The sequence below is a fragment of the Bombus huntii genome, chromosome 7 (genome assembly GCF_024542735.1).
Source record: "Bombus huntii isolate Logan2020A chromosome 7, iyBomHunt1.1, whole genome shotgun sequence".
Taxonomy (NCBI): domain Eukaryota; kingdom Metazoa; phylum Arthropoda; class Insecta; order Hymenoptera; family Apidae; genus Bombus; species Bombus huntii.
Genome location: NC_066244.1, coordinates 4,118,966 through 4,140,482, shown reverse-complemented (window position 1 = coordinate 4,140,482; position 21,517 = coordinate 4,118,966). Strand labels below are relative to the sequence as shown.

Genomic DNA, 21,517 nt, shown 5'->3' with positions numbered 1-21,517 from the left:
AGAAAAAAGGATGTTTTAATAAGAAATAGTCCACAAAAAAAAAAACTCATTTTCATTTCATTCAAAGGACTGTTTAATAATATCGATGAAATAAATTCCTTTTTATTAATGGTATTCTATGATACAGATGTACAATGAAGTCTACTTGATTCTGTAATCAGCATTAATATATTTACAAAATATGAATTATTTGTTGTTTGATATTATTTATAATCGTTTTATTAAATTTTGAATGTTGGAGGAAATGTAGGAAAACTGTAGGGTCCAAAGATCTTACAGTTAATATTTTTATCCATTAATATTACTATAAATCAATATTTCCTATTAATTAATTATAAATATTATTTTATAAGTTAAGCTTCAAAATGAACAACAAAGTTTGCTTGATGGTTTTTTCAGTACTGCTCGAATCGCTTCAGTGAAAACTTCCTCTAAGTTTTCACATTTCAAAGCAGAACATTCGACATATTTATAAGCTTTTACTTTCTTTTTCATTTTTTTGCATTCTTTGAAAGTAATTGTATCCACATTTTCTTGATTTCTAAGATCCCCTTTTGTACCTATTAGTAAAATAAAAAATGAGTTTAGGAGACTTTTGCCTTTCATGGCACGGATTCTGGTGCTTAACGCTGTTGTGAATAACACTGTTTGAGACTTTCATGTAAAGGCCATGTCTAATTGGAATTTCTTTCCAACGTTTCAGCAGTATTGCAGCTAGCTTATACAGAGAATATAACGATGCTGAAACTGTTTCAGTGTGTCATTAGACCTCGTGAAGAAGTTTGCTGCAATAGAAATGAAATTGAACATGTCTTTTACTCGAAAGCCTCAAACAGTGCTGTTCACAGTACTATTAAGTATAAAAAAATTTAATTAAAAAATTTAATTTAGCCTTAATTCTAGTACATATATTAGAGTTTAAAATATAAATGATAGAGTTTGTGAATTATCTAATCTTGCAACATATTTTGTGTGAAAAAGAGTTTTAAGCAGCTCTAAAGGAAAGGACATTCACGCTAAATGATTGATATGTTGATCTCAAAAATATATTTGTCTGCATAATGGAAAATTTATCCTTCTAATTATCAAAAGCCTTATATGGTATGAAACCTATTAAGAAATATAAAATATAAATATAATATATGATATAAAGTAAGATAAGACCTTTTTCATATAAATTAGTAATGATTACGATATTTACCAACAAGCACTATAGGTGTATTTGGACAGTGATGTTTAATTTCTGGATGCCATTTGATTGCAACATTTTCATAAGAAGTGCGAGAATTTACTGAAAAGCAGATCAAGAAGCAATCAGTCTGAAAATGAAATGAAATAGTACATTGTTATAACACAAATGTTCAGCAAAAATAATTAGTATATAGGGAATATTGATAAAATAAATAATTAGTTGAAAGATTCGCTCACATTTGGGTAAGATAAAGGTCTGATTCGTTCATAATCTTCCTGACCAGCAGTATCCCATAAAGTCATATCAAATTCTTGTCCATCTACACATATTGAGCCTGCATAGTTATCGAAGCTAAAACCATTATAAATATCATCTCCTATCTTAAAATAAGTATAGGATCAATTTTTCATTTTGTTATTAAATTTTTTAATATAAAGGTATACTTATTTAGAAACCCAATACTTAAGTCAAGTAAGTATTAAAAACTTAATACTTACACAGTAGGCACATATTCTGAAGGGAATTCATTTGTTGTATATGTAATAAGCATACATGTTTTGCCTACAGTACCATCTCCAATTGTTGTGACTTTGATTGGCCTATGTCTGGAGACTGTATTTTTATTTTCTGAAAAATAAAAAGACAATTTTATCTATATTATATAGAATATAGTTATATTGAATTTTTTAAAAATTAATAGATCTTTTTCCACTTTTCATTTTGTTTTGTTCAATTTTCAATCATTTTTATCACATTAAACGTAAAAAATATGCAGTTGATCAAATTAAATATAAAGAAATTAAATTTTTACTCTGATAGAAATATTAGAAAACAGAATTAAAAAAAATTAGTTTGTAATTTTGATGCCGTTTTTGTTGGAAAGGTAACCAACACATCCGGCGACCATATACCAAGGCTATCCTTGTCGTTGCTTGCTGTATCGCATATTAATTGGAACCGAAAGGTAGTACACTTTTATCATTTTGCTATAATAATGAAAAAATTGAACAAATATGACATGTATTGTTAATGTATAATACTCAAGATTGATGACATTCAAAATATAATCTTATCTTGAATAGAAAATACATTTTTTTATAATTTTTATTTATTATAAATACGGATTACATTGAAAAATTTATTAATTTGCATTATTCTATAAATAAATAACTGTACGGTATATGATAAAATATGTATACATATTTACTAATTTAGTTTTACATAGTATATTTTTTGTGCTAGAATTTGATTTTTTATATAAATAGTAGATAAATTAAAGTCTCGTGAAATATAAGTAAAGAAATATATCGTTATTGAAAATCGAAAGTAATATTTTTCTTTACAAATGCTGTTGAAATTTATTATCTTCTGTATATCATATGACTTAAGTATCTATATCCGCGGTTCGTCCTCTATAAGTCATCGTCTGAATCAGATATGCTGTGTTCGTGCGTTTTCGAAGTGCATGCCTTTGCTACTGTATATCTTGAATCATCAATGTCATTCCTTTTCTTTCCGTTCTATATGTCCCCATCTTAATTCTTTTTGTTCTAACAAATTATTTAGTTACATGTTTTTTTCTCAATAAAGTAGTTTCATTTAAATTAATCCTTTAATTGGTCTAATTCAAAATTTTAAGATATCATTTATTTCGAATAATAATTTTTAAGAAAAATGTTTTAAATATGTAATGTCAATTATTATATAGTAAATAATGTATTTCAATTGATGTTTTGTCCCTTCTTTGGTCAATTAAATAAATTTAAAATTAGGCTATATAATAATAGATTAAAAACGTTTAAATTTTACTTTCTTGAAAACGAAGTCTCAAATGAAAAAATTTTGTTCTACATTTTTTACTTCTAACTTCTAATTAAAAAAATGCATCAAAATACAGTTTATCTTTTTACTAAAAAAAGGAACGTTAGGAACGAGCATTTTTTCCATTGTCATAATATTTCTTACCGCCTGTTGATAGTTATATTAATATGTACATACGTATTTTCAATCTTCACTCACGTAATATTTGAAAATATTTGAATTCTCCATAAGTTTTTAGTTTTCTTAAACCGAATTAAATTAAATGTCTGCAATATAAAAAATCGTTTTATAGATTTAAATAGGATGTTCTGTTTGTTAGTTACCCTTATTGTTATTGCACATCGCGTACAGAAATAAATTCAATCCCTGTGAGTCTACTACAATTTCGTTGTCGACTTGCCGCTTAATTTGGGGCCGTTTTTATCAGTAGTCAACGTTGCAAGTTATCTTTTGTCATCCGGCCAATTCCATTATCCGCCACATTATTCAGCTGTAGAAAAATGAAAGAAATTGATAATTCATATCAATAAAGCTTAATGATATGCGTACATTGATCTGAGATGTATAATTAAGTAAAAGTACATATTTCCACTTAAACGTTATAAATGTTCTTTTAATACGCTATACACTAACAAAATTAAGGATTCTTTACATTAATTTACATTAATTTCGAAAAATAAATGAAATCTATCCTCTTTTGTTCTTCTTTTAATTCATAGTTTTTTGCCATTAATAATTTCAATCAAATATTATATTTGATGAAATATGAAAAATAACAGGTAGATATATTTATATACATAGATGTTCCTAATTTTTAATTAATTTTATATCTATTTTGATTTTTTGCGAACTATTATTTAGTCGAAATATTATTGTATTATTATTTATTGATACCTCCCCTCCATTTGCTCTTCGAGTCTTGAGTGATTTTGGTTTCTATATCTTTTATGAAGTTAAAATACAAGCTTGTAAAATAAAAGAAAGACTTTCTCTAAGGTCATAGTACCTACGTTGGATACTATAATGACATTTCAAAGTAATTTTAATCAGCGTTGATATCAATGCGATTGAAATGGTAACCACAGAATACTTTCCGTCTGATTCATTGTAACACGACGATGAATAATTGTTTAAATTGAAACGATGGAATTATGTTTCCTAATTTGTGAAACCACTACTCGACCCTATGAAACTGAGATCATCACACTTTCCTCTTAGTTATATCAGTACTTTACATCTTTCACAGAGAAAGTGGGAAACCGTCACCAATTTCTATCGTGTACTTTATATAATAATCTATCAAAGTACAATGTTACGTTACGTAAAATCGAAGCTAAAAAATATCGAAAAGGTTAAAAATGTAAAATTATCGAATCTTTCACAAGTTCTTAGAAAATACAAGGAAATACAAAATTGTTAAGAACCTACTTTACAAAAATAAAAAATATAAAGAAAGATAGATGTATCAACTCCAACAGTTTGAGAATTTTTCTCCTCGATATTTGTGAATTATAAATTAAATATAAAGTATAAAAATATAAATATAAAGTAAATTATAGCATGTTTAAGCATATACTAGAAATTGATTGTTCTAATGATAAATTATTATGCGCTTTAAATGGTAAAAAACAATAAAATCTGTACGGTGGTTATGTTTATACGACGTAAGAGAAGAACAGGTCGATAATATGCGAAATATGAGAAAATTACAGTGAGACAAAAAGGTGGGTAGTACGCGTAGGTAGATCGAGGGTGTGCCTCCAACATACGACGCATGAAATAATTCCATATAACCACGCCCTTCCTTCCGCATTCGAACTTGTCGTTAATTTTGGAAATCCTGTAGTATAATCTTTAACAGAATTGTGCAAAATTTTGTTTCAGTAATATTAATTCGGATAATGGGTAAAAATAAAGAATAAGGCTATGTTCGTCGTTAATGTATAAATATCCCATTGAATAAGAAATTATTTGTATTGAAATTTATTTATCTGGATTTCTATCACAAATGAACCAAGTAAAAATATGTGAACTATACTGAACTATGTAAAATATGTTTTCACGTTTTATTGTTCAATTGTTATTATATTGTATTTAACAATTATCTCTCTCGAAAGCCGAGATCATAAAGTACATCGCTCATTGATAAATTAATCGTAAAAAATCGTATAAGGATACTCTTACAAAATTAAGAAACGGGAACAATTAATTATCATTCGAATAAATAGAGGGGACAATTTGTTATGAGTATGTAAATAAAATATTTATATAAAATTTTTCTCTAAAATTTGTCTGAATTTATCCTGATAATTGTTGTAAAGAAATATTTATTCGAAAGAACTCAAGTAAATGTCCAATTCTGATCTTTAACAAGCACCTTAAAAGTGTGTAGTAGAATAAATTCTTTTCATTTGAGGCCTTGTTTTCGAGGAAATCGAATTTGAAAATTTGCCTAGCATATGTGAATTGGTCTAATTACCAACTGGGCACGAGTTGGATAGCACAGCAGCAGGTTATTCCACACGCGGAAATAAGTGAAAAATGTAGAACATTTTTAGTAGAATAAGCCTGGCACACGCGTACTTGATCAATTTTCAAATTTCATTTTCTCAGAAACGAATTTTTCTCAGAAACGAAAGAAAACGAGCACCCTATGAAACAATTTGGTTCTACATTTTCGACTTGTCTTCATCAAGCTGATCTGTGCGAACAATACTTGTTTTCATCACTGTGTCTAGATGCCTATAGTGCGGCAATGTATCCATAAAGAGCAACTCTATGTCGTAATCTATGAGCTATAAGCAAGAACATTTACGTTATAATGCAATGTTTCACTTTAAACAGTAGATTATGTTTCACCGCATTTTAGAAAAACACAAAGATATTCTAACGTGAATTTATTTTAATATAATTTTTACTGACAAAGAGGAATGAAATAAATTAGACAATGCAACATAAGAGATACAAGTTTCTGGCAACTCTTTCTGTTTTCTTTCAAACTAGTAAAGTATGTATATTGAATACAATTCAAAAAAGAAACAAAACACTATATATTTGAAAGTGGACAAAGTAACGAGATATTTCCCTATATACATGTAAACACACTTTTGATTTTCATACACAGTGGCTACAAAAAGCATTTGTGCATTGTTATATTTATTGTAGCATTTACTATATACTGATTAATTAGGTCTAAATATATTAAATTGCATATCATGTAGTAGTATGTATTTTCATATGACTTCATATATGCGTGTGCGTGCGTGTAATTTGGTAGTGAAATGTTTCATTGAAAAATACATGCTTTTTATAGCCGTTCTACATAAATACAATATGCAAATACACATATGTAATCACATAAAGATGTTTGAATGCAGGATTGAACAGTTTTTACTTGAAATGAACATAATAAACGAGCAAGTCAAATAATTAGACCAAATAAAGTGACAAAGAAATTTGTTTGACAATAAAGTTATTTGCAAATTATTTCCAACATTTCATTTGAGAAATAGATTAGTTTCAAATAATTTATTCAAGAAATATTAGATTATTTCAAATAATAATAGAAGATAGAAGATAAGAGACAAATGTTTTTCGTGCATAAGAAATACATTTACAATGAAATATTTGCCTTGGAAACATTTCATTTCATTTCAATCGCATAATGCGGAAGTTAAGAAATACATTATTACTCAAATACTATCTTACTTAAGATAAAGCAGGATAAATTGAGATAAATTAACTAAGCAAATAACAAATGAAATCAAAATTTTATTTGAATAATTATTTAAACTTAAAAATTTATTTCTCTAATGCCCGATATATAGAATTAGAATTGAATTATGTAAAATGTTTCTTGTTCTTTTTGTATGCATATACGTGTATCTATGTATAGATATATAATAATAAAATGTGTTTCAAAGATTCGCAATATTTACCTTTCTCTCACACAATGAGGTAAGACTTTTTATGTATGTAAATAGGTTGCAGACACGCAAATATGGTAGTGATGACATAATCTGTTCATGAACCTGCGTGTTCGCGTTAGGCCTTCAAGAGCACATAATTAAAAACTACAAAACATCGTTTTTTACGTGACTTGGTCGACATTCTAATTATCACGTACATTGAGTAGTTATCTTTACAACCTCATTCCAATTGAAGATAGACTTTTATCTAGAAAATATTTTCCATTATTTCACGTTTCTAAACCAAAAATTTCTAATTTTAATTTCATTATTACGTCGTTAATCATAAAAACTGTATTACAGTTATCATAAAAACTGTAATGGTTTTTCTAAGAACTTGAAATTGTTGTTTTTCCTGTAGCAAAATGAAATAGTGTCATTTCCTGGTAGATTATCATTTCTCATCCTGTTTCGTACTACGTATTCTCGTGAATATGTATAGTTCGCATAATAAAGTAATCGCATGAAACCTGCCTTCCTACAAATTGCTCGCAATTAATGATGCACTCAAGTTTGAACGTTTAAACATCGTCTAACATAGATTCGAATCTTTCACGAATGCTTTGGCAAAGAAAAAGGGCAATCTCAAATAGAATCGAACATAATTTGTTAGAATAGAAATTTGAAACTTTACGGGCAACCTATCAGAAATTCTCTATTCCCTTAAAATCAGTTTTCTCGGCAATCGTTCTGAAATAGTTACATACAAGTGCAGCCATTTAAATGAAATTTATAGCAATCCCGTTTATCACCTATAATTCTAGCAAAATTAATTTTTTAAGTTTGCTAAAAGAATTCACTGAAACGATAATGCCGATTGTTACTCGATTGTTATCTGCAAGTGATTAATCGGATACGTTTAAACGTCCAAGTAGTTAGGAATAGATTTTCGAAACTACTTCCACCTTGTGAAGATTCATACCTGACAAATACAATCATTAAACCATTATATTGAATCCTATGAAGTGAGCCCTGAGCATGAAATTTGTTTTAAATCTATAAATACATAATGAACTTGTTCCCATGACCACTAACAATCACTTGGTATAAGTTCGAAATTTGCAATACACTATGTTAAAGTGTGTTGTTTCTTTTATTGAAAAGACTATTTATACACGCTATTTATACACAATTTTGTATTCAATATACGATATTGTCAATTGTATGTTTAATATATTTAATTATTATACAATTATATACTCAGTACACGCATACAGGAGTAGAATGTGACGGGAGGTCTCAATCTGTACATGTGTGTAGATAAATGTAAGTAGTTAGACAATAATACCATAGGTGTAAGTTAGTTGTTAAGTTAATGTAAAAAAGATGGTTTTTTATATAGTGTGTGAGATAAGATAACGTGAGCCCTGTAACCTCATCGGGGAAACAATAACTTACAATATATACATTTAATTATCATACAATTATACACATATTTAATATTTAATATTTCGCCAATATACGATAGAAACGAAAGTGGTAAGTGTGTCGATTTCTCATGCTGATAACGAGCGATAACATTATCAGTTACGCGATCAAATGTGATCACACGCCACATCGCACATAGGAAATTCCAATTACATGATTACGCCAAATAAAAATCAAAGAAATTAATTAAATTCCCAAGAAATGATCTATTATCTTGTTTATGTATTATGTTACGATAAGTTAAATAAAAATTATAAAAAAACTAAAACAGAATAAATCCTATTTATCCTATTTTCTACTTGAACATATATGTATGTATACATACAATCGGTCTTCAAATATCCGAGTCTTCCTCTACAATAATGTACTAACTAATGATATTAGTGAATTGACAAGTAATAGTTTGTAGTTTAATAGTAATACTTTAATAGTTTGTGGTTAATAGATAATATTAAAAATATTTGATAAATATGATTTATAACAGAATTCATTAAATATTAAGATAATCGATCACTCTCTTTTTAATTAAATTTTATACAAAATATGACTATTGAATGATTGAATATAAATTGAAATATGTAAATTGTAATTCGTAAAATTTTATTTGTTTTGTTATCAAATCTATAGATATTTAAAAATTGTATACTGTACATATAAGAATGCTCTCTGATAATGCACACAGTGAAAAACAATATTAATATTGTTACTGATAGAAGAGGGTTTACAATGTGGCTTTTTTCTTGCACCTGTTCCACTCTTCTACACGCTTGTCCAAAACTACCATTAAAATAAATTTTCTCTAAAAAAACAATATCAAACAATATTTACCAATTTCCTACTAAAAAATTCCTTTCTTAAAATGAAGAATATGATGTTACTGATAACTTCGCAATTTCAACCTGTCTCTCATTGCTATTAAATCATCAGTGTTAAACATCGGTGTATAAAGTATTATCAATGACTCACCTCGAATTAGAAAGATTTTGATAAAAACTGCAATTGACCAACCTTGAGGTACATGTTTCTTTATAAGAATTCAATTGGATAAAGAATAATTTCTTTCTTGTTGTATGGTTTTTAACACTGAAACTAATTGAAGTTCTCTGAAATTACAAGGAGTATAACGGAAAAGCTCGATGAATGCAGTTTGCGCGACGACTACTCGGCGACTACTTACCGACTACGAAACACCGCCAACGCGTTTTACGAGTAAACGTTCACTGAGACGTCGTCAATTACACTACACGCAACGCTTAGGAAAATAGAAACATGCGGTACAAAACCCTCGAGCTTCCAATTCGATTTTTTAATCGAATCAGAGCCCTCTACCACTATTCCATTGATATTATTAGTGAAATGTTACTTCACAAGTTATTAGCATTTCTAATCAATTTTCTTTATTGTTATATTATCATAACAGAAGTACAGTTATCCTAGTTGACGTAGAGTTATAAAAAGAAATCTATAACCTATAACTCGTAACTTGTCATTTCGCTAATATTATTATTATTAACGAAACTTTATAAGTTGCAGCTGTTAGAAATTTCGAGCCATTAGTATTAATAAATTCTTTTGCATAATAATAACATGTTTGATAATAAAATTAATGGAACGTTAAAAGTAAACTTTACAAATTACTAGTTATCTAGTTACACTGTTCAAGATTGTAAGATCGTGAAAAAGAAATCTATAACGTATTACTTCTAACCTGTCAATTTACTAATGTTATAAATTGATAAATTATTGCGTAAGAAGGTCCAAGTCGAGTAAATTCAATAATATTGTTGTTTTTTGAATTATTGCATCTTATATCGGCTTAATTCCACATTTATAATTTTTTAAGAAAAAACTTATTTTTTAAAAAGAAATCTCTCTGAAAAAGCGTATTATTGGAAAAATCTAACAATATTTTAACTTTGTCAATATTAATTTTGTGAATATCTGCACAGCTGAAATAAATTTTACGTAAAATTTCAAGCGTCTTAAAAAGAAAAAAAAATCTTTTCATCAAAGATGCGACGTTACAAGAATAATAATCATTTGAAATTTATTTAACAGTATCAATTAGTAACTAATGAAAAATTCCAATTTTCGCATATAATTCTTATTCGTGTAATATTTTCACGGTCTTTAAATAAAAGATTTTTAAAAAAAGTTTTTTCAAACAAATATAAAGCTTTTCGTGTTATAGATATTTAATAGGTAAATAATTAATTTCCAACTGCAGTTTTGACTGATTAAAGAAATTTTAATCTCTTAATAACGACAAAATTATGATTAGAGGAAATGAAATGTTAATTAGCAATTAATAAAAAACTTTGATTTTCATTCGTGATTTTTATCGACTTATAATTTTAGAGAATATGGAACCTTCCTTGTTATATTCAATAATTAGATTAGACGTCATCGGAGAAACTGGATTTTCGAGTCCCAATTGAAGAGTTTTAGTGACTATAAAATTAATGTACTCTTTTGGTCGTTATTCTTTATCGATTTTGCTCTCATGTTTAGATAAATAAATATCGTTGTTGTTTATATCACTTTATTAACATTGCTTTCTTTTTCTTATTATAAAATTAAATATAATTTAAAGTATTATTAATAATAAAAAGTACTATTTTTAAACGATTGATAATTGTAACTAATGTGAATTTAGTGTAATATAATTATTTACAATAATATTACTTTCATTTACACATACAATTATCACTTCAAAATACTTAAATAAATCGCTATTTATGTAACGACGTTATTCCTATTATTTTTGTTAAAATTTTCACCATATAAAATTGTACATTTTATTACTTACCATTTTATATTACTTAAATAGAAGAACATTTTTTCTAATTTCATAAATGAAATACAAACTGAAAAAAATGATTATTCTACTCATATATCACTAAACCTTACCATGTACAGATTACAAAAATACATATTTCAGTTTTGATTTGATTTTCACGGGAAGAAGAGAAGAATTTAGTCGAGAATCTTTCAAGTATTACATACTACCGACCGAAATGAAGTTAAAAATATCGTTGTGAAAATGATCAATCGTTTACGATTTATAATACGTACATAAATTAAAATTCTAAATTACACGTTCCCTATATTTGGAAAGATGCATAGATTCATATTCATAAATAGCATTCGTCTGATGACGCAAACGTTTTAATTACTAATCGCACAGCTGAACGTAATCCGATTGTTTGACAAGTTTGGTACAATGCCGTGATTTGCATCGTTTCAATAGTATTTGATGTCTTTTGAACATTAATAACAATTCGATTCGTATTAGTGGCTCTTTCTCTCTCTCTCTCTCTCTCTCTCTCTCTCTCTCTCTCTCTCTCTCTCTCTCTCTCTCTCTCTCTCTATATATATATATATATATATATATATATATATATATATATATATATATATATATATATATATATATATATATATTTATTTATTTATTTACTTTTTTTAATGATAAAAGTTATATATCTATAATAAATAAATTATTTAAAATTAAAAATGATAAAAAAAATTTGGAAATCATAATTTGCATATCCCATATTTATGTATATAAGTATGATTAGACCATGTCTTAAAAATATGTTTATGAACATTTAAAAACATTTTTAACCTAACATATGTGTTATCAAAGAAGAAATTTCCTTTCTGATATTATCTCTACCTCGTTCACGATCATATAAATAGGTCTCGATACGCGCTAGGGAGAACCGTTCGAAAATTGAGTCAGGTCTAGTCATAAAAGATCAACATGGAAGGTCACTAAAGCCGTCGTTCTTGCAAAACAGACAGAGATGAGTAGAATATCTCTGTTTTTGTTTGAAATATTTATAACATATCACGCATGCGTAGAACGACGACTTCCTTGTCATCCATGTTGATTTTTCGCAACTAGTCACGACTCAATTTTCAATCGGTTTTCCCTAGCGAATATCGAGATTTGTTTATATAGTCTACATACATAATATTTAATATAATACATAACATACGATTACATACATACAAACATATATATAGATATGCATGTAATTTGATGTTTTCTCTATAGAGGTCTCGACAGACGTACTTTTTGTAGCTATAACATCTTTTCAACAGATAAGCATAGATAAAAATTCAAAAAATTTGATGGATCATCTAGTAGATTGAAAGGCTTAAATTATATTAATAAAATAACAAAATATGACTGAATCTTCGAAGAAAATGGAAGATATTTACGAAGAATTTACTAACCAAGTAGATCGAATTAATTATCTAATTAAACAGGTAGTCGTTTTATTCATTCATTTTTATTTTCCATTTGTAAGAAATAAAGTTGAGTTTATTAATAACTGACTATACATTTTATTCTTTCGTTGAAAGTTCACTGAGTTAGAAGAAACGAATGGCAAACAGAAAAAGGATCGATATTACTGGAACTCACATTTGTCTACTTTATCGATGAACATTTGGGCAGGTCAGGTGAAATATTTGGAACTTCAAAAAAAAGAAGCTAGTCTTAAAAAAGCAATATCGAAGGCTACAAATGTGATTGATCTTAAACAACAAGAATTGAAAGATTTAATAACAAAAAGAACAACATATTTCACGAAACAATGGTTTGATTTTCTTTCTAAAGAAATTGTTTACTTTAATGAATAAAAAATCATTGACATGAGAAGTTTTCTTTATTTTCAGCGATAAATTTCGAATTAAAGGCATAAGGTATACAAACAATTTTCTGCATGCACAGACAGAATATGTACGTTCATTTATATATATTCTGCATCGTAAATATATTGTATCTTATAATTGTGAATATATAATAAATAATTAGTATCCTTTTCATAGACAAATAAAAATTTACGTGATAAAATTGAAGAATTTCAAAAGCAGTATCAACAAATGTATAACGAATTGCCAACGTTTGCAGAAAAATTATCAAACCTAGAAACAATATCAAACTCTGAAGAAACTGAAACAGCATCGAAAGTTAATTTCGTTTTGACGAATATAACGTAAGCGCAATTAATTTTTGCTATAATTATCAATTTAGGTATATTCTCAATAATTGTGTGTCTCTTAAATGCTATATATAGGACAATTAATACTTATAAATTATTACAAATTACATGTGCTCAAAATATGCTAAGAAAGCTGGAGAATGAAATTAAACAGAAGAGAATGATACTTAATAATGTTCAAAATAAGTGATTACTAATATAAGTTAATATATATTACTATTATACTGCAATAATAAAATACATTAATATAAAGATTAAAACTGTTTTATTTATACCATTATACCCTATATTTTGAAATAGAATAATAATATAAAATAGGAATATAAATTAAATATTCGGCTTAAATGTTAATTTTTCTATTAATTGTAAAATACATTTAATATTTGTATTTATTATTTATTATTTATTTTATTTATTTATTTATTTATTTTCACCATCCATACCTTGCAGTTTTTGGATACAATTATTGCTTGTCATAAAACATGAAGCTTACGAATCTTAAATGTTTTACTTAAAACCTCGAACTTAAAGAGTTCATTCCTATTTTCTACCTTTTTAAATTAGATATAAAATGTCATTCTTAAAAAATACATAAACAAGTAACGTTGAATTATAATAATTGTACGAAAATTATCATGCAATCTAAAGTTTAATAATTAATCAAACGCAAATTTATCGATTTTTCAACCTCAATAAATCTCATTTCTTACTAAAAAAAAAAAAAAAGGATTAATGTGAATTTTAATAAACCGTACATCCATGATTTATTCCAATTGTCATTTTTAATTTATCCTTTCCTTGCAGAGAAATTTTTTACTATCATAACCTACACAAATAAAATAAAATATATTATCCCGCTTGGTTTCAACAAAAACGTTTCCCGCGTAAACCATTGTAGAAAGCGCTAACGCCAACAGGCAACGATCATTGGTTAGAAAATTGAATTTATCAAAAGCCGGTGTATTGCGTTGTTTCAAGATATTTTTCTGAAGATTTCATATTTTTTCGAATTGAGAGTATACAGAATTTTTACAACAAGCCATTATGGAACTCACCGATGACAACTTGCTTACACTCAGTGAATATTTAAAGCATACACTTAGCCCCGATGTAAATGTTAGACGGCCAGGTGAATATAACCTCTCTATTAATCAGAAGTTCTTAATTGAAAATATTTTATATAATCCCGAACATGTGTACATTCCTATTTGTAAAAATAGTTTATATTTAAATTTTTTGTTTAATTACTTTGATCATCATTTGCAATTTGATTCGTCTGCTATTAGAGGAAATTTGGCATGTGGATATCAACAAGTACTTTATTTTTCTTTCAACTATTTGAAAAACAGAGATAACTTAATACTAATAAAATCGTTTTAAATATAGATATGTATCGATTGAATTTCCAGAAAGACATCGAAAGATGTCCTATACTTTCGATTTCCCATTTTTTATTAAATAACATAACTTGTGTTGATAAAATATTATGTTTTCGCCTAATTAAGATCAACAAGATACATAGTTTATCTATAAACATAGTAATGTTTAGTTTGTGATTTTGGTCTTTTGTTTTAATGTTTTATGAATCTTTTACAGAGAAATAACTTCTATATTTATATTTCTTATGTATAAATTAAAAAATATATATATATATACACGTATTTTACTGAATTCATGAATTATTTGTTTTTTATGCTTTAGCCGAAAAATTTTTAGAATCAGTTGAAATAAATCAAAATTATCCATTACTTCTTTTACATCTTGTGGATAAGTCTGAAATCAATATAACTATAAGAATCGCTGGAGCTGTTGCATTTAAAAATTATGTAAAACGTAATTGGAAAGTGGTAATTATTTACATTATTTATGTAACTTTTATTATAACATTTTTCTAATAAATTAATCCTTAATTATAACATAATTTATTTGTACCTAGGGAGAAGATTCTGTAGATCGTATACATGCGCAAGATAGGGATGCTATAAAAAAATTAATTGTTAATCTAATGCTGCATTCTCCTGATTCTGTTCAAAAACAGTTATCTGATGCTGTTTCAATAGTTGGAAAGTATGATTTCCCAAATAAATGGCCAGAGCTTATCGACCAAATGGTTGACAAATTCAATACAGGCGATTTTCATGTTATCAATGGTGTCTTACATACAGCACATTCATTATTTAAAAGATATAGATATGAATTTAAGAGTCAGAGCCTATGGACTGAGATAAAATTTGTATTGGATAGATTTGCTAAACCTTTGACAGATCTATTTGTTGTAAGAATTTTATTTTATAGTTTCTCCTCTAATTATTCTTTATTAATTATTCCCTTAAATTTTATTTTAGGCTACAATGAATCTAATGCAAGTACATGCAAACAATATAGATGCATTGAAAGTTATATATAGCTCTTTGGTAATTTTATCCAAGGTGTTCTACTCTCTTAATTTCCAAGTGAGTAAAAGACACAGACGATATAATCAATATAAAGTGTTAAATTTCTTTATTGAAACTATATATCCTTTATTTTTAGGATTTACCAGAATTTTTTGAAGACAATATGGCTGTGTGGATGAGGAATTTTCATATTTTGTTGAATACAAATGTTCCCTCTCTTCAATCTACTGTAATGTTATATATACATTTGTTATTATATTTTTAATTCTAGTAATATGTGTATGTTACAATGTTTGACCTATGCATAGGACGAAGAAGAACCAGGAGTAATTGAACAGTTAAAGTCACAAGTTTGTGACAATATTGGCCTTTATGCTCAGAAATATGATGAAGAGTTTCAACCATACTTACCTGAATTCGTAACTGCTGTATGGAATTTACTAACATCGACTGGGCAACAACCAAAATATGATACTGTAGGTAAATTTTATATATAGTATACATATTGAAATTGATCTAATTTTTTATATTCTTGCAGCTAGTTTCGAATGCCTTGCAATTTTTAGCAACAGTAGCTGACCGTGCTCAATATAGAAACTTGTTCGAAGATCCAACCACTTTGAGCAATATTTGTGAAAAGGTTATAATACCTAATATGGAATTTAGAGGTAATTACTATTAATCTTATATTAAAAGTATATTCTTTATGTGTCTTGTACTTTGCATAAAAAGAAAATTTAATATATTTAATAGAGTCGGATAATGAATTATTTGAGGATAATCCTGAGGAATATATCAGGCGAGATATTGAGGGTAGCGATGTCGATACACGAAGACGTGCTGCCTGTGATTTAGTTAAAGTACTTTCTAAATATTTTGAAGCGAAAATAATGGAAATTTTTGGTGCCTATATACAGGTAAGTAAACAAGAGCATGCAAACAAAATTGACTTATACATATCATTGCATTTTTTTTTGGTAATTGTTAGGTGATGTTACAAAATTATGCTGATAAACCAGTTGAAAATTGGCGCAGTAAGGATGCTGCAATTTATCTAGTCACCAGTAGTGCAAGCAAAGCTCAAACACAAAAACATGGTGTTACGCAGAGCAGCGAGCTTGTTTCGTTACCTCAATTTGCAATGCAACATATTGAACCGGAGTTAGTCAAACCAAATGGTACATACGATCATTAAACTTACTAAAATTAAATTTATTCCATAAATCTCTTAAAGCATTAAAAAATTTGAATATTGTTTCCAGTGAATGAATTTTCTGTACTTAAAGCTGATGCAATTAAATTTATAATGACCTTCAGATCAATATTGCCAAGAGAAATGATAATTGGTAGTTTACCACAACTAATTAGGCATTTAAGTGCTTCAAATATCGTTGTACACACATATGCTGCTTGCACGATTGAAAAAATACTCGCAATGAAAGGACCCGATAATACACCTTTGTAAGAAAATCGATTGCTTTATTTACCAATAATATTACATTAAGTCATAAGTAATGTCACTTTTGAATAAATTTTCAGAGATATTTTTCATAGAAAAGCTATTGGTCTGTAAATTTTTAACTATCGAAATAAAATAAATCTATAAATGTTGGACTATAATTAAAAAAATTTTTAGATGATCGAAAAAAAAAACAGATATTCGACCTGATCATATGCAACAAAAAATGTTAGTGAATTGAAGTTTTCTTTCGTCGACCTTATGACCTTCGTGTCATAATAAAAATTTTTATGCAAGAATATATATTGACATTCGTCAAATGAAAACCTACTGACTTTTATAAATAAGGGTATTGAAAAAAGTATACATGCAGACTGCTTTCCTTTTATGAAAAATAACTCTAAATATATTACTTATGATTTATTTTAATATCATTATTTCGATGTGCATATTTTCTAAATTACCAAATTTTATTTATAGAGTTAAAGCAAATGATTTATCACCATTGACGTCGGATTTATTAAAGGGTCTATTTGCATGTTTAAATACACCTGGCTCAGAAGAAAACGAATATGTAATGAAAGCTATCATGAGAAGCTTCGGTGTTCTACAAGAGGTGATTGTACCATTCTTAGCAGATCTTCTCCCAAAACTTACAGAAAAACTTTCTATTGTATCTAAAAATCCAAGTCGTCCCAATTTTAACCATTATCTCTTCGAAACATTTGCTTTATCAATTAAGTAAGTAATATAAATTATACAATAAGAATAAAATGGAATGCAAACGATGGGACATTAGAAACAAAAAAATTAAAATATATATATGTAATATAATTTTAGAATCGTTTGTAAAACACACAAAGTTGCAGTATCGTCATTTGAAGAAGCACTGTTCCCAATTTTTCAAGAAATCTTACAACAAGATGTTTTAGGTAAAATATTTCATTTGACATAATTCTATTCCCTATCTTTTCTAATCGATGCTTTTCAGAATTTCTACCATACGTTTTTCAAATCCTTGCTTTACTTCTGGAACTACGAACGACACAGGATATGCCAGAAGCGTATTTGGCTTTGTTCCCTTGTCTATTATCATCCGTTTTATTTGAACGCCAAGCTAATATTCACCCATTAAATCGATTATTAAGAGCTTTCATTAGTCATGGTGCACATCATATCGTAGCACAAGATAAGACAAATGGTTTATTAGGTGTATTCCAAAAATTGATTGCCTCAAAGGCTAATGATCACGAAGGTTTCCTATTATTACAAAGTATTATTGAATATTTTGCACCGTAAGTTTTCTCACTAGATTATTTTTATGTCACTTTATCATCTATATTAATAATAGCATAATATTTTTAGGAATGTATTAGAACCATATATGAAACAAATTTTTGTGCTATTGTTCCAAAGACTTTCATCTTCGAAAACGACAAAATTTGTAAAGGGTCTAATCGTATTTTTTGCGTACTATATTATTAGATATGGCTCAAATAATTTGGTTACAATTATTGATCAAATACAATCTCGGTAAGTTTCTTTTCCATTAAAAATTTAAAAAATAAATATATGATTAAAATTAATCAATATTCACGATACATAAATAATATATTTGCAGAATGTTTGGTATGGTTGTAGAACGCGTATTAATAGCAGATATGCAAAAAGTATCAGGTGATATCGAACGAAAAGTAACTGCTGTGGGAATGTCAAATTTACTAATTGATTGCCCAATGATACTAGAAAGGCCATATAATACATATTATCCCCGTTTATTAGCAACGTTAGTAGAATTTTTCGAATTACCACAGGATCAGACTACATTATCCGAAGATAATATATTCCCAGAAACTGAAGATACGCCTGGGTATCAAGTAGGATATAGTCAACTGCTTTGTGGAAAAAATCCTCCAAAAGATCCTCTGGAAGGTATTAACACAAAAATACTTTTATCTTATTATATTAGCTTTAATAAAATACTTACATATTATTCGTTTAATATATTTTGATAAATAACTGTTAAAGATTTAATCAATTTAATAAATTTTATTTTTCTTTAATAAATAGCTATTGGCGACGTACGTTTACATTTAGCACAAGGATTAGCAAGATTGTCACCAAGACAATTACTTAGTATTCTTGACCAAATTCCAGAACCTAATGCAAACCACCTGAGAGGCTACCTTCAAACGGTTGGCATTACCGTTGCATAATACGAGCTAGATGTCCGAGATAGACTAAAAATTCATCTGATTGCTCGGAAAATAAACAACATTGAATTGAATAAATTATAACAAAGAAGTGAAAGAGGTTGTTTTCCGGCATTTATATCATGAACATTTGCGAGACTGAACATCGTATCGTTTATCTATCATGTAATTGAACATTTCAACAATTATTTATCATTTTCATGTGATATATTGTACGGAGTCTATGACACTAAAAATGATTAAAAAAAGGAAAATATGCTAAAACTTTAGCACAAAAACCATTAAAAATAATCAGCTGCTACGTATTATTTGTATGTGGAAACATTCCTGAGGAATTACTTAAATCAGTTCACATTTTGTACAATAACAAGGACGACAAGCGCGTCTTTTTAAATTAACTGGTCTCTTGTCTAAAAAATACGTGAATGTCTAATTAAATGATACTGTATCGACTAATGGCCTGTGAGTAAATTAATTGTTGAATACTTTTTAACTTAGATATACAATTTTTATGGTTATTATCTCTGTAAAGATTGTTGAACAAAAATTTTAATTGCATTTTGTATTTTAAACGAATTCGTTTCTATCTTCGTTCCCTGTCATTAACAATTATAGAGTAAAACATCGACTTGTAAGTCTTCCATAAGTAATGTATGACATTGTAATATACTTATAGGAAATGTATGACTATAAAAGAATGAAATGAAATAACTTCACAATGACGAAATTATCTTACGTTTTGTCAAAAGATATTGCAAACATGTTATTTACTAACTTTTTCAATAAAATAAAATCCAAGTGTGGGATTTTTTATGTTGATAAAAGTAAATCTTTTTAGGCCATTTATGCAATAATAGCAACAATAAAGTAAGGCAATATCAAGATTTATACAGTGGAGAAATCGACAAAGGGACGGCTCTATGTGAAAAAAAAGCTGAAAATGTTGAATAAAATTTCTTTATATGAAGTTTTATTTACAGAAAAACAGTTCGAAAATTTATCAGGTCTATTTGAACTTAGCTAGTTCTGAACTAAACAGGAGTGAATAGACGGCAGGAAATTATTCTGCATGTAAAAACAAGCCCTAAATATAAAATCAAATTTTGCCATAAGACGCTTCGTTTTTAGGAAAATTAAATTTTAAAATTTATCAAATACGTATGTATCAGGCCCATTCTTAAATAAAAATATTCAAACTCTATTTTTTTTTTTAAATCAAGACCTTAAATGGCTTAAATAGACAAATTGTATCACGCGTGAATTTTAATCTATACTCTTTACTTATTTTCACATGTAGAATAACCTTCCACTGATTATCTACTCATCGGTAATTAGCCAAATTTATATATGCTAAATAATTTTTCAAATTCGATTTTATCAAAAAACAGCAAACATCGTATGAAAAGATTGTATTTTATAATTTCAATTAACTTTTTCATGTAGAATCGCTCTCTTACTCATTACTCATTACTCACCATGGTTATTGGAACATTGCATTTTTAAATCGCTAAAGCTTCATTTTTTCTTAAAAAAATGTTTTATATAATTATATATTATTTGAATTTATTAATTGATATAAAAGTAATTATACAATTTATAGACTTTTTCTAGTTATTTGACTTCAGTCTTTTTCATAAACTTGTAAAGCATGGTATAATAAGAGGGTGATTCTGTGTGAAAAATAAATTGAAAATATGCAATAAAATGTTTTCACACTGTGCTTTTTTTTTTTTTTTTTTTTTTTGAGAAAATCGAATTTAAAAATTTGTTTCTATACGTATATGAACTTCGCTAATACCGACTAGGTACAAACTGAAATAAGTAAACAATTAACAAGAGATTCTTTTATATGTAAAAATAAATAAAAAATGTAGAATAACATTTTTTCGTTTAAGTCCTCATTTTGAAGAAAACAGTGTTTGAACATGTTTAGCTAAGAACTGTTTCAGTATACCTATATCTGATAACATTTTAAATTTAATTTTCTCAAAAACAATGAATTTTTTATGAAAAAATTTTGTTCTA

General features: G+C 27.3%; 3 protein-coding genes across 15 annotated transcripts; 2 read left to right on the top strand and 1 right to left on the bottom strand.

The window, feature by feature from the left end:
• Nucleotides 1-82: 82 nt before the first annotated feature.
• LOC126867847 (ras-like GTP-binding protein RhoL) lies at nucleotides 83-9,728 on the bottom strand. Of its 11 annotated transcripts, XM_050622851.1 has the most exons (8): nucleotides 9,587-9,728; nucleotides 9,376-9,498; nucleotides 6,952-7,189; nucleotides 3,337-3,503; nucleotides 1,690-1,819; nucleotides 1,429-1,543; nucleotides 1,202-1,319; nucleotides 83-560 (listed from the first exon to the last, which is right to left on the bottom strand). In XM_050622851.1, the coding sequence occupies exons 4-8, from the start codon at nucleotides 3,353-3,355 to the stop codon at nucleotides 361-363; spliced, it is 582 nt and encodes a 193-aa protein (XP_050478808.1). In that variant the 5' UTR covers nucleotides 3,356-3,503; nucleotides 6,952-7,189; nucleotides 9,376-9,498; nucleotides 9,587-9,728; the 3' UTR covers nucleotides 83-360. The 11 variants fall into 11 exon arrangements, with proteins under 11 accessions (XP_050478808.1, XP_050478806.1, XP_050478810.1 ...); XM_050622849.1 differs by lacking the exon at nucleotides 6,952-7,189; XM_050622853.1 differs by lacking the exon at nucleotides 6,952-7,189 and having other exon boundaries at nucleotides 9,418-9,498.
• A 168-nt stretch (nucleotides 9,729-9,896) lies between these two features.
• LOC126867845 (uncharacterized) lies at nucleotides 9,897-13,649 on the top strand. Of its 2 annotated transcripts, none has more exons than XM_050622842.1 (6): nucleotides 9,897-10,029; nucleotides 12,520-12,687; nucleotides 12,784-13,019; nucleotides 13,099-13,162; nucleotides 13,252-13,418; nucleotides 13,500-13,649. In XM_050622842.1, the coding sequence occupies exons 2-6, from the start codon at nucleotides 12,604-12,606 to the stop codon at nucleotides 13,612-13,614; spliced, it is 666 nt and encodes a 221-aa protein (XP_050478799.1). In that variant the 5' UTR covers nucleotides 9,897-10,029; nucleotides 12,520-12,603; the 3' UTR covers nucleotides 13,615-13,649. The 2 variants fall into 2 exon arrangements, with proteins under 2 accessions (XP_050478799.1, XP_050478798.1); XM_050622841.1 differs by having other exon boundaries at nucleotides 12,473-12,687.
• A 686-nt stretch (nucleotides 13,650-14,335) lies between these two features.
• On the top strand, nucleotides 14,336-21,373 carry LOC126868080 (exportin-2). 2 transcript variants are annotated; one of them, XR_007690525.1, is made up of 17 exons: nucleotides 14,336-14,553; nucleotides 15,126-15,271; nucleotides 15,361-15,699; nucleotides 15,770-15,877; nucleotides 15,957-16,049; nucleotides 16,129-16,296; nucleotides 16,359-16,488; nucleotides 16,574-16,737; nucleotides 16,809-16,998; nucleotides 17,083-17,281; nucleotides 17,760-18,020; nucleotides 18,120-18,211; nucleotides 18,271-18,574; nucleotides 18,645-18,812; nucleotides 18,901-19,211; nucleotides 19,350-19,954; nucleotides 20,331-21,373. XR_007690525.1 is itself a non-coding variant. In XM_050623273.1 (16 exons), the coding sequence occupies exons 1-16, from the start codon at nucleotides 14,469-14,471 to the stop codon at nucleotides 19,493-19,495; spliced, it is 2,904 nt and encodes a 967-aa protein (XP_050479230.1). In that variant the 5' UTR covers nucleotides 14,336-14,468; the 3' UTR covers nucleotides 19,496-20,064. The 2 variants fall into 2 exon arrangements, 1 of the variants encoding a protein (XP_050479230.1); XM_050623273.1 differs by lacking the exon at nucleotides 20,331-21,373 and having other exon boundaries at nucleotides 19,350-20,064.
• The last annotated feature ends 144 nt before the right edge of the window (nucleotides 21,374-21,517 follow it).

Coding starts and splice junctions, on each gene's coding strand:
- LOC126867847 (XM_050622851.1), bottom strand. Junction 1,544..1,689: donor TCAGAATATGTGCCTACTGT/GTAAGTATTAAG, acceptor TAATGGTTTTAG/CTTCGATAACTATGCAGGCT. Junction 561..1,201: donor TACACCTATAGTGCTTGTTG/GTAAATATCGTA, acceptor TTTTACTAATAG/GTACAAAAGGGGATCTTAGA.
- LOC126867845 (XM_050622842.1), top strand. CDS start 12,604: ATGACTGAATCTTCGAAGAAAATGGAAGATATTTACGAAGAATTTACT. Junction 13,163..13,251: donor TGCATGCACAGACAGAATAT/GTACGTTCATTT, acceptor TCCTTTTCATAG/ACAAATAAAAATTTACGTGA. Junction 13,419..13,499: donor TTCGTTTTGACGAATATAAC/GTAAGCGCAATT, acceptor TGCTATATATAG/GACAATTAATACTTATAAAT.
- LOC126868080 (XM_050623273.1), top strand. CDS start 14,469: ATGGAACTCACCGATGACAACTTGCTTACACTCAGTGAATATTTAAAG. Junction 16,489..16,573: donor ACCTAATATGGAATTTAGAG/GTAATTACTATT, acceptor TATATTTAATAG/AGTCGGATAATGAATTATTT. Junction 17,282..17,759: donor GGACCCGATAATACACCTTT/GTAAGAAAATCG, acceptor TTTTATTTATAG/AGTTAAAGCAAATGATTTAT.